A 16,312-nucleotide genomic window follows, 5' to 3' on the forward strand; every position below is an offset into this window, starting at 1 on the left:
AATCAATAAATTCATTTAATCCACTGAACTATTATGTAGTGAGACACGATATATTTTAAAGAGCCAACTGCTCTACTCTTTCTCTCAAAAGATAAAAATTTTACGTAATGTATTTTTGGATATTCAATTTTTTGAAGGTTTTGCAACCTGAATATTATCTCAGGCCTATTAATAAATATTTTAGTCAAATTATACCACAATTTGTGAAATCCATTTAGAAATATCCCTGATACAGTTGGATTCAGGTAGCACAACAGGAACATTAGCAGGTGGGCAGACACCCTATTAACAACCTCTACCATTATGAGATAACAATCCGCAGAAATCAAACACTGGCAGGTGTTAAAAGTGTGTATCTTTTTCCACACTGGGAAAAGAGCACACTGCTCAAGAGCAGAATGAATGAAATACTGTTCATTCCAAACACAGAAATTTTAAAAGGCCAAACAAGGCACTGCCCCACGATGTGTATTATGAAGGCTTCCAGCAATGCCTGGTCAGCCACCATACACTCTACAAGAATCACCAATAAGCAACATCAGGTAAAGATTTGACCATTAAAAACAGGACTAACTGCCACGTGCTGGGGATGTCACAAACTCCTATCAGCGCTACCAAGAATTCCATAGTTAATTTCCTGTACACTGTGGGATAAAATTGAGCTGCTTTTCTGGCACAGACTGGCTGAACTAATAACAGCAGTATCCACTTTCAACCTCTATTGAAGATCAATGATAAATCTGCTTGCAAACTGTGGGCCACAGGGCTGTTTGCATAAATAAGCATTACAAGTAAGAGGGGAAAAAAAAAAAAGAGCTGGTCACGTGCTCACTTAGGCTTTTGGAGAGGAGGTGGGGGAAGGAAGTCTCACCCTTGTAATTTGGGACACACTATGTACAAAGTTTCTCTCCTCAGGCAAAATGACAGAGTCGTGCCAGAACTCCCAGAGAATATTTCCAGTTAACATCAATTTCCCGGATGCCACAGACAAGTTTAATGAACAAAGTGATAAATGTCTGTCAATAGCTTCATAAAGTCAACGAATTCTCGCTACAAAGAACATACATAACGCACAGCTCTGCCTGAGGCACATGTTACACTTATTAGAGGTTTACTAGAGATCTTCATGTGGACAGTGAAATGGTAATTTAATAATTTACACCAGTTAGTTTGCTGATAAGTGACCTAACAATTTTTTAGTACGTTGAAGATTGTACAAGCAGGAGTAAGCATTTAAAATTCTTCTGCACGGTCAAAGACTTTAAGATAAATTTTAAAAGTTTCTTTGAAAGATAATGGTTTATTTGATAACTTCCAGTTGTAACAGGTTGTAAAACAAAAAACAATACTGTGTAACACTGAGCTGTTTTTACTGTACATTATTGTGATGGCTATCAAAATAGCTTTTTCTTAATCATAATTATTATATGATTTTAAGTGACAGACAGACCACCTGAGACAAGATATTATACTTCTGGTCGAATCATTTTTACCTCATCTAAATTTGGGGTCAAAACTGACCTTAAAGTATCTTATGACACTTCCCTCCTCTGCCACAGCTGTGAAAATAAGCTCCACTGGAAAACAGCACCTCCTTCCAGCCATCAAGCAGGAATAAGAAAGCAGGGGTCACCAGAAGCAGTTTTGCAGATCCGAAGCAATGATATACCACATATGTGACAATTTGTAACAGAAAAAGAAAAAACAAAAACTAAGTGCAGCAAAACCAGCCTGCACCTGGTGAGAAAGAGAAAAGAGTGGGAACATGGAAGAGGACAAAGATGAGAGAATTTTGAATGTTAGAACAGAGTAAATAAATGAAAAGCTCTTTTATTTGATACATTTTCCTCTCCATTTTGAGGTGTACAGAAAGTGAATTACTCTCAGTACAGCTTAAAAGAACTGCCCAACCCACTTTGTAAAACCTGCTGATAGAGGACTTCTAGGATTTTAGAGGGAGAAGATGGAACACTGTTGCTTCACAGGAGAAGCTCATGCTGCAAAGGCTGAGATGTAAGTTGTTCATCTAAACTTATTTCATTTTTGTCTTTAATCTGAAATGGCTCACAGGAGAGCCAAAAAAAACCCCAAAAAACATAAAGGTTTTACACAAGAAATTCTGATCTCGTGAAATGAGAACAAAGAACGCAACCAATCAATGCAACCAGGATTATTATCCGAAGACACTAAAAATCCAATCTGAAGATACAGAGTTACTTCTGCTCACAGAATCCCCACCAGTTTCCAACATTCATCCATGACTATATACAAGACATACACCACAACCTGTAAAGACTTAGTTTAACTGCCCCCAGCTATGTATTAAAAGAACACCAGATGACACGTTTAATGCTTGTAATGACTTTCACGTACCTCTTATGCCTGGTCAATCAGGTAATTATTTCTTTTAAAGCTCTCTCTCAGAAGCAAATGATTTCAAAATTAAACTACTGTGCCTCAGAGTTAAAAAGCAAATTTCCATTACACATATTTCTACAAGATAAGTTATTGGTATTAATAAATTCAAAATCATAATTTTAGCATGTTCTGAGGGTAGGGGACTAGGATAAGTTTTGCTGTTTTGCCATCAATGTACCACTCAGAATAGCCTGCAGCTAAAGAAAACCTCTTTTCTCCTTTCTAAAACATGGTATTTGTCCCACCTAAAGCTGCAACTCAGAAAACCTTGCACAGAATGGAATCTGTTGCCCATTCCAGCACCTGCTTAAAACATGGGCTTGGCAAAGACATTCCACATCTGAACATAGATACAGTGAATTGCGGTGTTCTGAGACAAAACCCATCCCACCACCAGTCCCCTGACATCGGTCAGTATGTAGGAAGTTTTCTTCCTAAGATTCTCTAGATGGGAAAATATGTCAAAGACCCTCTCTAGAGGGTTAGAGTCATGCTTTTCACAAAACATTGCTGTCACCATTCTAAAACAACAACCATCTTAGACCTTGCTGCCCAGGAGAACTTTCCCAGGGCTCGGGTGGCAGACACTGCTTTCAAACGTGGTTCTTCTCAAAGGCTGAAGGTGTAATTTGCTCAGTGGTATTCCACCACTGAAAAAAAAAAATCAGTAAAATAGGAGTCAAAATGTAACTGTAAAGTCCTGAGAGGAAAAGTGTTGATCACTATTGTCTGTTTTGTATTCCAGGGGTCATTCCTTTACTCAAAACTTTGCCTAGATGCAGAAACAACGTCATAAGATCATTTTCAAACAGTTTATGGGAATGAGTGTATTCTCATCACTTTAGTCAGAGGAGGAAATCATTTTATACAGGTATGAATGCAAGAACCACGATTACAGAAGGTTAAATAACAGCACTCTTTGCTGACTTCCTCCCCAGTAGCTTAGTCCCCAGTAACCCTGCCAGGGTTGGTGAAGCAATATCTTGGTACATGGCAGCTTTTGCCTCAAATGATTAAATTCTGATAAAAGCTTGTTATCAGCATTCCTATGCCTTTTATAACAAGTTAATTTTCAGTATTTCATTTCTCACATTTCATTCTACTGCTCTAACATCCAGCAAATAAGAGGGTAGTCACTGAACACTACCACAATGGCTACAATGTTCAGCCTAGAAGTAAACGTAACTTCCTCAGGCCTAACTATTGCAGAATTTACAGCTTTCTCATCAGCCAAAGTCAGAAAATACCCTGACCACAGTGGGAGTTCTAAAAGTTGTTCACTGCAATAGTGGCACAGAAAGACTCAGGAACCCTGAAATCTTTACCCCACAAAGATTGCACATTCTGTCATTTTTGGGTTATCATACTAAGAATCTAAGAGAACTTCAGGAGCACACAGCAGACCTCTGGGGGGAAGGATACTATTTCCCTAGGCTGCAGATGCACTTATGTATCAGAAACCCCCCATCAGAAGTGCAAGAGATGGGCACCTGAGGAACAAGCACTTTGAATGGGGCCTCGAGGTGCCAACTGTATTATCCAGATGCCACTCAGATTATTTTGCCTTTGTGAGCATTCATGTTGTTAAAACTAAAAAGACTTCCCCTCACCTGAGAAGATCAAATTTGATTTCATTAAAAAAATAAGAAAAAACCCACAGAATTATTACTGAGAATTATGAAACAAAGTAAAAGCAGCAGAAAAAAAAATCTGTCTAGTAATGTTTATTTATATTTTCCTCTAATAAATTGGGAAGGCCACCTCCCTCCAAAATTTTTACATGCAGAAAAACCAGAAGAGCTTATAATAATTCCATACAGTAAGTCACAGACAAACCATCCACACCCAGGTGGTTCCACAACCATCTCCTTCCTAAATCTGCTGTTTACATCTTTACAAAGTAACTATTTAATCCATACAGCCAAAAATTGTTTCCACTACAGAAGTAGGTTTTGGAAGGCTGCCAGATCGATTTCTAACTCCCAGTACAAATCACGTAGTGCAATTTTTTTTCCTACCTCTAACTCAATTGCTGAGACAATCAACTTTAAAATGTAGATGTTGCTTAAAATGCTGCTGCTTAAAAGCTACCTAGAGGTTGACCCTGGTAACTAATGCTGACCATACAAACCACACTTACTCAACAAAATGTGGAGTCCTGACATTGTTGATTACTTTTTCACTTAGGTGGTGATTACCAGTTATAAAGACTGGAAGTAATCAATCCCAATTTAACAGCTGGGCCTATTGATGAAAAAAAAAAAATCCAAAAAACCAAAACAATGCAAAACTAAACAAAAGATTATGTCCACAATTTTGGAGATAAAATTAGGAAAAAATCCTGAGAAAAACAAACAAAAACTAAGCACAAATTGTCCAACAATGGACATGACCATATTTCTGTAGGAAAAAGCTTAGTAACTTTTAAATTCTTCCTCCAAGATTCTCTTTTGTCATTGTCTTAAATTGTTCTGCACACCATCAATAGCCACAGCTGTTAAATTGTGAAGACGTGACAACAAGTCTCTAGGCAAACAACTGCTCAGAGTGAGATCCTTTTCTTTAGGATAATCAGAGCTGGCTGACAAAAGGGGGCCTTATTGAATGCCCTTTCAACAATTTCTACACCAAGAAATGCAGAGAAAGAGGGAGGGGGAAGAAAGGGAGCAGTGGGGGGGAGCACCACACCGCAGGAACAGAGCAGCATCTTTCGCTGCCATACATTGCTTCACAAGTAGAAAAGAAATCTCCACAGGTTAGTGCACACATCACACACACAACTTGCAGCAGGTAAGAACTGAGTGCTTGTAGTCACAGCTCTGAACAACATCTAGCACGGTACCATGTTTCCCTTCAACATTTCTCATGTAGGTGAAGGTTTTATTAGCTACAGAGTGCATTGCCAAAAAGATTGAGCATTCTTTTAAAAAAAAAGCTGGTAAAAACTTTATACATTATAAAGTTACGGTGATAAAAACTCGTAAAAATCCCAAGAGCTTTGGTCTTGCTAGCTAGGAAGAAAAGCAAAGGCAGGGAACACCTCAGTTTGGCATTATGCTTGACACAAATTTGAAAATGGGGTGTTGAGGAAACCCATAAAAAGCTCACTTCTCAAGTAAGGTGCCAGTGGAAACAAACACTGTTTGTGTGCACTAAACAAAGTTTTGTATATATATATTTCTTTTTATCCTGATAACAATATAAAAGCCCATCCTTTAGTCTGTGGAAGAGCTCTTACAAGAAGAGCAGCCACTGCTGAAAGTACCAAAAAAAAAAAAAAAAAAAAAAAAGAGAGAGAAAAAAAGGAACTAGTGGCTATATCTTAAAAGGATGCTGACAGTGTCTTCTGTAAAAGTGCTGTAGGGCTTCAGGGGGTCAAAAGATGCCTGGGGGAGTTCTAGAGGAAAATCCTACAATGAGAATAGTTAAGAAGGAAAATATTTCCCAGTTTTCTTATTTCTTCAGGATATTTCAGCTAAAGAACAAAAATCTTACTGTTCTTCACTGTTATCAACTGACATTGCTAACTAAGACACTGAGCCTCATCATCCTGCCTTAAATACTGGAATTCAAATGTACTGACATTTCAGCAGCCTTCTGCTGTTCCAACTAAGCCTTCCCACCTCCACATCAGTCCTCTCAGTTACATCAGTGCAATCACTGTGAGTGGCTCCAAGACAAACCATATCAGGGAACTCATTTGGGTTAAACACCATCTTTTGGGTTAACTCCATTATTTTAACCCAGCTCAGTTCCCTGTTCAGTTAGCCACACATGCAGCTGTGCCCACACAAGGAACAGCATAATGCAAAAGTGGGAACAAACAGCTGGAACTGCTGAGAAAACATGATTGTCACAGCACAAAACAAGGCTCAGCTGGATGCACTCTTTAGTGGAAATATTTAAAAGCAGAGTAAAAGATGGTATTAGGCTATGAAAACATAAATATAGTCAATTATTGGCAGGACAGTGGGACAAGCAGTCACATCACTGCTACAGCAGGTAAACAAAATTATGAGTTTTCCCCCAAGTATAGACTGCAATGTGTAAAAGGCCCAGTGTTTCACAAACTGCAGTGCAGTGAGCACACACAGTTTCCTCCAGGAGCATGTTCCCAAAAACCTTCTGCTTGCATAACCTTTCACTCTTGTGAAATGTAGAAACCTGTACATTTCTTGTAATTCACAAACATTAAAGTCAATTCAGCCAAGTTAGGAGAGGAGAAAGGGTTATCTGGGAATGTTGTTTATATACCATCCAACCATCTTAAGACTTCCATTTCCACTTTTTTGTGAAAAGGAAATAAACAATGAGCATCCTGTCCAACCACTACACTGAATTACTGCCTTCAGAACATGATCCACCTTCTCCATTTTTCCTTAATACTATCTTATTGGAAGTTTAAGTTTTATTTTTAGACAGAATCTTAGTTAACTGTGGTTAAATTGTCACAATTTAAAAATGCAGGAATACAAACATCTCAGCTTGTTTTCTTTTGGCTGATTCAAAGTCATACCAAAAGAACTTTCTCCACAGTCTACATTCCTCTTATATTCCATTAAAAGAGACCTCTCTCAGTAGCAGTGGCAGCAGCAAGTTGAATTTTGAGTAAGTCATATCCTTAACTATTATCACTTTACCCCCACGTGTAGCCTCACAAAGAAGCACACAGGACCTCCTCCTTTCCCCCCACATCAATCAGCCTGCTTTGGAAGCAACTACAAGCATGTACTCAAACTAATATTTAGTTTTACCTAAGCACTACCTCAGCACCACAGTTTCCTTTTAAAAAGTAGGGGGATCTCACAAAAAAAAAAGCCCTAAATTAGTCAAATTCTTTTGTGCATGGATGAACAACAGGAAAGCAAAGCCTTGGGGCCTCTGGGGAGGAACCCTGTCCCTGCAGACCTACTCTGATGTGCTCAGGAGATAAGGCTCCATAGTGACACTTAAGGAAAGGCCTGCTCACATTTGAATTTCTGCATTCCTCAAGAACAATTCATGGCAATCACTAACTTTGCAGAGGAGCTACATGAAAGCTTTGGCCAATGAATGAGGGTCATCTGCTCTTTATCACAAGGGTAAACCTCATCCTGGCCAGTTTCTAACCTTTTAACCCTGTGAATTCTTAATTTGCACATGAATAATGGGATTCTTGCCAAGAGTGCAACCTTCAGCTTCCAGTTTCTAACTTTAGAAACCAAGACCTGATCTCCTTGTGTGTTCAGATCTTAAACTCTTGGACAGATTAAACTTTTTGATTTCCAAATGCAACACTAAACATTACAATTCTGAAGCAAAAGATAAGCTTATTGGCAAAACCTCTGACCAGGCAAAGTAAAAGAACATCCTCGCACCCTGCTGCTACCAGTAACTGAAGAGAGCATTTGCTTTTTTCCTCCAAAGAAAGAATGCCCATTTAATGCCTATTCTCTACCTGTTTAATATGTATAGTTCCTTCTGTACCCTGACCACAAGGTAATTTGCCTTTGCAGCAACTGCTTCTAAACAAAATTATAAGGCTACAAAATGCCCCACAAGGCTTTCATTTATTTCACTTAAAATGTCAGCAAAGTTCAATCAGCTCATGATAGCAGGCAGAAACACTGTGAAAATGAGAGAGAAAACTAATTTTGCATATGTGTTATGGGCTCTAAATTATAACCATACAAATTACTGCCTAATTTCACAGCTTTACAGTAAAGATGACATTCTGAAACCGGTCAGATCGGTGCTTGACTAAAGAGAAGAGACCGCTCCATAGGATAACTTCATGTTTGACCACTAGTTAACCACTTAATCACTAAGTCAACAACACCTACTGTGATCATTATGGATCCGCTATCTCTTCCAGTTTTCTCCAACAGCCATAGAAAACCTTTCAAGTATTCAAAGAAGAAAAAGAAGCCTTTTGTCACAGTCCCACAGAGGAGCAGAGGAAGGGATAAAAAAAGGGCTGCAAAACAAGAGTCTCACTCCACAGCATGTCATCTATTGGTTCACAAGAGAAAATTAACAAAACAAAATCAAACTGTCTTTCTGGTGAAATAATGCACACCCAAGAAACAAATATTTACAGAAGCTCAGTACTATCTGAATAAAACCAGATATTACCACTGCATTACTATGCTGTGCTACATAGCACTCTGTACTATTCCAGAAGTTCTCTGATAGTGAGCATAAAGCTCATCCTGCAATGTCTCTGATTTAAAGTGGCCCTGAATTTTCCAGTGCTACACACAAAATCCATCAGCCACTGCTTAGCTTTATGTTGGTTAACAACAAAAAAAAAAAACCCTTTCCTCTTAAGAAGAATTTTCTTCAGTCTAGTTATTAATGGTGCTGACACTTCAAAACATAGTGATATGAGAATTTAAGTGTCAAAAATATTAACACATGTTTCACCATTTCACCAAAAGTACCCAAGTATTGCTTGGTCTGTCAGTCCTGTATGTGAGTGACATGCTATGACACAATGAAATAAGTAGGCAGGTTTTTGAAATTGAGAGTTCAGAGTTTCGCATTCTTATAGCACATGAAAACTCATCACTTACTTAGAGCCACCTGCTTCCAGGCTGGTTTTGAATGGCCCAATGTTCTGGCTCACTGAACAAGGTTTTTCACACCTTCCTGGGGTATCTTATGGACAGTTTTTACAATCAGTTCAGAAGCACACAGAAAAAACTAAGAGATGCCAACAATCACACATTTTTTAATGTAAGCTAATGTACCAATTGTATCAACTAGTTACAGGTTGAATTTAGGAAAAGCTACAACTTAAAACTAATGTGAAGTTTCCACAAAGGCACCAGCACCACAGTTTTGTGCAACTTGCTACTAAGAACAGGGTCGTAAGAGGTCAAAGGAAGTCTTTTCCTATTAGATTAAGTTCATCAGTTAAGTCCTATTACAGAGGGAACATGAGAAGACTACATAAACTGTGTACTCTCTGTGTTATACTTTCTTTGAAATGGAAGTTTTCTTTACTTTGAGAAAATTTACTTTACTTTGAAAGGTACATTCCCATGTACTTTTGGGAAGCAAAAGGTGATAGTGTTGTAGCAGTCTGGTGGCAAAGCTCTGCACTGCCATGGAAGGAGGCACAGGATTCAGTTCCTGACACACATCTCTTGCTCAATGTGTTTAAAGATGGTAGGAAAACAGAGGGTAACAAACACCCGGGGTCAGACTGTTAAAGCCATAAAGGCACTCAGACACAACTATTTCCTTCACCATTGATCCAGCAGTAGGGAGTCATCCTAGAAATGTGACTCTCACTTCCTAGTGGAACCACATAGCAGGCCCAAAAGGGACAGCACCCACATCTGCTTGGCTGAACACACGTGCCAGAAGAGCAAGGCCTTAGTAATATAAGCCTCACAGTTGCCCAGAAAACCTTTCCCCTCTTTTCTCTCCCAAAGATAGACATCTATATTAACCATTCTGCCCTGCCCCAAGATGGAACAACACATCAAGCCACTGAACAAGGAATTTTTTTGATTTTTTTTTTTTAATCAGATTTGTAGATAACCCTCGTAAGGCTGCCAGAACAGCACTTGGGAAACAAGACTCATGACTTCTGTAGCCCATTGTCAGCATAATTCTGCATCACCACCTGCTCCTGAGACTGGTGACACCCATGAGCCACCCACACAAGGCACCACTGCTCAAGAGGCCTCACAGGTGGCAGAGCCTCTCCTGCCACATCAGGGACCACCGTAAGTTTTTCTCATACGCTTCAAACATTGAAAAAGAAACAAAGTTTCTACAGAATTGCTCTGTACTTTTATACTTTAACTTTTCAGGTACATAATCAATATGACAGGTTGTTGTGTGCTGTTCAGGGAACTGCCATCACAAACTCATGAGCAGGTTAATAAACAAGAGCTGGGACTTACTTGCTAGAGTGAGGTGGCTTTTTTGACTGAGAATGGCCCCATATTTGTTCAGAGCTAAACACTGGTAAAATCCTTCATCAGACAGCTCTCCTTTTTTTCCTTCTACCTCACTGATATACAGCGAACCATTGGATAAAGTGTAGATCCGTTCATTTTCAGATACTTTGCCTCCATTTTTCAGCCATGTAATAGTTATAGGAGCTTCACCACGGGCTTGGCAGTCTAAAACCACCGGATCCTTCCTTGAGACAGTAACGTCCTGAGGCTCTTTCGCAAAAAACAGTTCACTAAAGCACCACACTCCTGAGGGAGAGAGAGGAAGAAAAAACATTTTTGCCTGTAAGGACAGACGTGTAAGCAGAGACGTGCAAGTTACCAAGCGCACTGCGAGTCATCCTCGCAGCACGAGGCAAAGCTATCGCTATCACACACTCCGGGCTCCGAACTCGGACAACTCCCGGCAAACTTGGTGCTGACTCCAAGCGGCGCGGAGCCTTCGGGCTGTAAAACGCCCCGGCGCTTGCCCGCTCGTTTTCAAACGCGCTGTGCCCCGGAGAACCAGCGCCCTCAGCACCGCCGCGGCCCGGGCCATGCCCCGCAGCGGCGGGGCGGCCGGGCAGGTGCGGCCGCTCGCCGATTTTACAAGGCTGCCAAAGGAGCCGCAGCGGGGCGCGTCGTAAAAAGGCTGATCTTACAAGGACTCGTCAGCCAAAGCCCCTCGCCGGAGCGCGGAGGGTCCCCCCCGGCGCTCCTCCCGCCCCGTCTGCGCGGCGCGAACAAAGCGCGGGGCCGGTGCCGGTTCCCGCTCCCTCCCCGGCCGGTCCCGCCGGGCAAACGCCGGGTAAATAAAGCCACGTGCGGCGGCCCCGGGGCTCGGTCGGACAATGGGTCGGGCGGGCTCACCTGGCAGCAGCAGCAGCGGCAGCAGCAGCGGGCGGCGGAGCGGCGCCATTCAGCGGGACGCGGCGGACATGCCCCGCCGGCCGCCCCACACACACCGGTCAGCGCCCGAGGGGAGGAGACTGAGCACGGACGGAGCGGCCCCGGCGCGCCCGTCCCGGCCCTACTCTCCGCATCCCGTCTCCATTGGCCTTTGGGGATGAGAGGGGCGAGGGGCAGGGCCGGGCGGAGGAGGGAGGGAGGGGAGGGAGGGATGGCGGTGGACGGGGCGGGCCGCGGGGCGGGGGGTCGCGGCGGACAATGCCCCGGAGCGGGGGGCGGCGGGACCGGCCGACCACGAGCACGAGGGGCTGTGGGAGCCGGCGCCATGTGGGCCGAGCACGGTCCCGGAGATGTGGCTTCTCCCGGACAGCACCGGGACCCGACGGCAGCTCCCCGGCGCTGAGCCCCTCCAGCCGGGCAGGAGCTGTTTACTGGCCGTGCCTTCCCCGAGCATCGCAACATGTGCGCTTGGCCAGCCCCGGCCGTGCCAAAACCAGGGCTGCCCATCCCGAGCACAGAACCGGTGCCTCTCCGCGCACTGGACCCCGCAATGCCCGGTGCGGGTGCAGCGAGGTCCAGGAGTGCCAGAGCACTCTCACGCCCAGGTGAAACTGGCTTTCCCCCCACACGCAGGCAAATATTCGAACCTGAGGATGGGCTTTGTAAGAAATGAGAAGCCGATTATGTCAGTGGTTCTCACTAACCCCTTCCTACAGCCCCGATAAAAGCAACTCCAGATGGCCACGCAGGACAGCGCTGCGCTGCCGAGGATGAGCTGTTCTTTACTTGCCTCCTCACAAAACAGCCTGAAGTTTACCTCTGCCTCAAGTCCAAACTACCTTGCCAAAATGCAACCTAAACTGCAAACGTATGGCTTGAGAATCATGCTTCCCCACCCTCTGGGTAATGTGTATGGGGAGATACCATCAAATGCTGCCGTTATCATTTAAGCTTCAGTTTCACCCCTGATTTTACTCCATGTTTGCAGCCAGTGATTTCCAAGCTCTTTTGTCTGTTTAGAGTTCTAGTTTCTAAAGATACCATGTAGGAAGGCATCTTCTTACTCAGCAGATTTGCCCCCTGTTTGCATTCATTGTGAGAGCTGCTGACTTCAGTGACAGGCAAGTTTTTACTGCTTTTTGTTCCTGCCAGCACTGCAAAGCTCACTGAGTCGGGAGCTGGCACCAAACCGGTCCCTTCTGCTGCATCATCACCGGGACTGGCTACAGCCTTAGTCAGTGACTCCTCTGAAGGTCTTAGGGAGAAAATCAGAACTACCAAAATGTGACGTAAGCCACAGTCTGACCTACATCACCTTCCTCACTTGTCAAAAATACCTGAGCAGAAGAATTCATCTTGTTCTGATCTTAGCTGGAGTTTTCAGGAAAGGTAATTAGGAAATATTTGATTTACATGCAAAGCACTTACCCAAAAGGCATCCAGGCAGTTTCACAGTCACTTTGCAGAGCAGGACTGCACAGGCACACAGGACCAAATACAGCAACAGGATCCACCTGACTCAGTACTTTTCAATTTTCCTTGGTGTTTTAATATGTCTAGTCAGAAAAGTGTGAACTATGAAAAAAAAGTATCACCTACAAGCAACTTTGTTTATATAATTTTTGAGCATTAATGATTAAATGTTCGTTCTTTCTTGTGGCAAATTCACAACTTCCATCTGCAGCTCTTGCTAGTCCTGTACTCTCTCCTGCTAAATTCTGGTTCACCAGTGTGACCTGAGTTTGAGATTTCCTACATGACCTCAGCACATCTAGAAGACAAACACAACCACAGGGAATGCAGTACCTGGTAACATTTCTAAGCTGTGCATTTTGGTCATTTGGTGGAGTGGCTGGGACTGTCCCTGGGTAGATGTATTTCCCTGCAGACCTTTTCACTGCTTCCTGCAGGCATGAGTGGGTGGCTGAGCTGTACTGCCCAGCACTGGACACTACCCCTCCTTGCCCAATTCACTAGCCCTTTTTCAAGGAAGAGTTGGTCTCAGTGGAAGAGGGGACAAAAAAAGCCAACAGAGACAGAGCAAGTTGTAGTCCTGTCCTACTTGTGGACTGGTTTGCATTAGCTGTGTCCTCTGTGCTCATGTCTATTCTGGAGTGATGGGGAAACCTCTTTACTGTCTCCTTGGACTACACGGTCCCAGTAGGAGTTTTTGCCTCATGAGATCAAATGCAATATCTGTCTTCAGTAGCTTAACAAAGGAACTGCTTCCCAGTGGAGCACTCCTTGTGCCTGAGTCTGGGCAGGTACAAACACCAGTGTTTTCATTTGCACATTTCTGTTTAACAAAACAAGTAATAAAATCCCTGTTAGAATTAAGCAGTTCAGTAACTAGATAAGCATAAACTCTCCCTGCTTAATTTGTCAGAATTCATTATTTTAACACATTTTCCAGTAATTAATTGGGTTAAAGATAGTGCAGACTTGTGATAACATATCTAAATTCATACTGAGCTGATAAAGTAATTGAACCACAGTTCAAAGGCACTGCCAGTTGCAACTTTGTCAAATACATCTTGTTAGTAAATATGCAGCCAATGAACACAGCTATCTACTTGGCAAACCTACTCAGAAGCATTATCTTGAGAAAGCCAGAAAGGCAGTTCAGGAGTACAAGATGTTGCCAGCCAATATAAACAAAGCTATGCCTACTTTGCTGCAGGGCAGCAATTTTTCTTCTGTCACCAACACAGACTTTTTTTGCTTGATTCAATCTGTATTTTTGGCTGTGCAAACTCCCCCAGTTTTTATGGCTCTTCAGACCCACGTAAACCCTTTTCTATGCTTTCTCTTAGATTTTTGGGTCTGCAAACAAGCTGCACACATCTTTTAAAGAAATAATGACTTGTAATACCTGAGCAGTCAGCTCCTCAATGTCTTAAAACCCAAATCAGTAGTAAGAGCTCTCTTTGAAGTGCTACCAACAGCTCGAATAACAGCATGCTGTCCAGGTTGCTGTCTGTAAATAACCTGATTTACCTTGTGCTGCATTTCAGCCTCAGCCCTGGCCAGACCAGTCTATATGTTTCCTGAAAAGAAAGATTTAAAAAATCTGATTGACATGAACAGATCTAACTCTGGGCTTTTCTCCATGCTCTTCTGTCTGTGTGTAAAGGCAACTGGCAATCCATCCAGGACTAATAAACTGGGCTGGGGCTATAAAATCCAGAATTTTGGTACCATTATGAACCAGAGAGGGATTTTCCAAATTAATGAAATCTCATACCCATGGTGTTTGTACACTTCATCTCAAATGTTACCAACATCTCTAGAAAGTGAACTGATAGGCAGGAGTCTTCCCTGGGATGGAACACAGCAGCGTCAGGAAAAGGAAAGAAGCTGAAAATTCACTTGTAACTCAAGCTTCACAAGGTGAACTCTGTATTTATGAGATCACTGCAGCCACAAGCCCAGGGTGGATTATGCAGTTTCTTCCCAGGTTAGAATAAAGTATTTCTTAGACAATTTACATACCTTTCATCATTTCACCCCTACCTGAGAAAAAGAATAGCACCATGTTAGCTCTCTTGTCCCTGTGGTCTGGGAGAAGCTGTCACAGCAGCAGGGATGGTGTTTGGCATGGTCACAAACTGCCTGAGCTGGGCTCCCATGTGCTGCCACATCCCACCTGATCTAACAGGCTCAGAGATGAGAAAGTTGCTTTGCCCACAAGATCCATTCTCCTGGTTTGGCTTCGCATTGCTCTGCTCTAACACCATAATGTCATGGCACAGAAAAGGATAGGGACAAACACCCCTGGGAGGGAAACAGGAGAGCTGGGAAGAGAGCTGTTTATAGCAGTATGAGTGTCCCCACTGGCATATGTGCAATCACAACACTATCCTCAATTAGCTGTAGCCTACAAGAGGCAGTGGTAGGGTCCTGGAGCCCAAATCCGTTTTCAAACCGACATATAATCATCATCCTGGTCTCCCCCCACAGGCTCAGCCCTTCCATGCTACCAATGCCACCTCACCCTGCCAGGTGTCACTGCTGCTGTGAAGAAAGCTGTAGCTACAGACACCCAGGGTGGAGGAGAGGTACCATCATCGGGGCAGCTCAGCGTGGCTGCAGTGGTATTGGAGCTGCAGTGCTTTTGCAGGGCAGGTTGAGAGCAGTGGTAATTGCCAGAAACCCATTAACTGCAGGGGAATTACAGCAATTTGCATCAGGCAGCTCTGCCTTCAGACAGTCCTCAAAGCCAAGCTGAGGGGCTGCCACGACGCTGCTCTCCTGGCAGGGTGTCATTAACTCTTCTTCTCAGGGAAGCCTCTTTTGTCTTTACAGTTCTTGCTCTGAGTGTTTTTGATCTGGTGTCACTATAAGCATGTTTAGACACTTTCTTGTTTCTCATGCCAAACTCCCAGCCCAATTACAACTGTATTCACAGATTTTCAGTGTGTTACACTAAGTCTATTAAGACCCACCATACAAATGTTGACTTTCGGCACATTTGGTCACTTAGTAGATTCTTGCTTCATTTTGAACCTGTGTACAGTTACCATCTCCATTGCCTTCTCAAAGGAGATTCACTCCTTCCACGAGCAGATGGGCAAACATACTTTGGTCTGAGCCCTTGGGATGCTAATGAACTTTCTCTCCAGGGAGCCTTCCTGTACAGGAAAAGCACACCTTGACAAAGGGATTTTAACACAGATCTCATCTGGTTATAAACCAACAAACACCAAAGTGGAAGGAGTACAATTATTTGCTACACTAGCGATTTTTCCTCCTTCCAGCCACCTTCCACAACAGTGCTCCACTGGCCCAAATCACGGGGTGCACCTTGGCTGGGTTATTCTAGAGTGCCCCAGAGGCAGCCTCCAGGTGTTTACCCCCACCCCTGAAGGCTTGTCACACCAGAATGAAGAAGAACCCTGCCATCGATTTCAGCAGGAGAAACACAACACCCCAACATCCTTCCCTTCTGCTGGAGGTAACCACAGGCAGTTTGGAAGAGCAACTTCACAGGGATCTGGCAAAGTACATTCCCTCATTCTTCCATGCCCGCTTCCCACACAGCACAAAGCTGTGAA

The 16,312-nt window shown here is 43.2% G+C and overlaps 1 protein-coding gene across 1 annotated transcript in view; it reads right to left on the reverse strand.

Moving 5' to 3' along the window:
* PRTG (protogenin) overlaps positions 1–11,289 on the reverse strand; it is a 78,386-nt gene extending 67,097 nt beyond the window's left edge. The window contains 2 exon segments of the mRNA XM_032700697.1: positions 10,317–10,619; positions 11,220–11,289. Of these exon segments, the coding sequence (XP_032556588.1) occupies positions 10,317–10,619; positions 11,220–11,289 (373 nt within the window).
* Between the last annotated feature and the right edge of the window lie 5,023 nt (positions 11,290–16,312).

Source organism: Chiroxiphia lanceolata, chromosome 12, assembly GCF_009829145.1.
Source record: "Chiroxiphia lanceolata isolate bChiLan1 chromosome 12, bChiLan1.pri, whole genome shotgun sequence".
NCBI classification, from domain to species: Eukaryota; Metazoa; Chordata; class Aves; order Passeriformes; family Pipridae; genus Chiroxiphia; species Chiroxiphia lanceolata.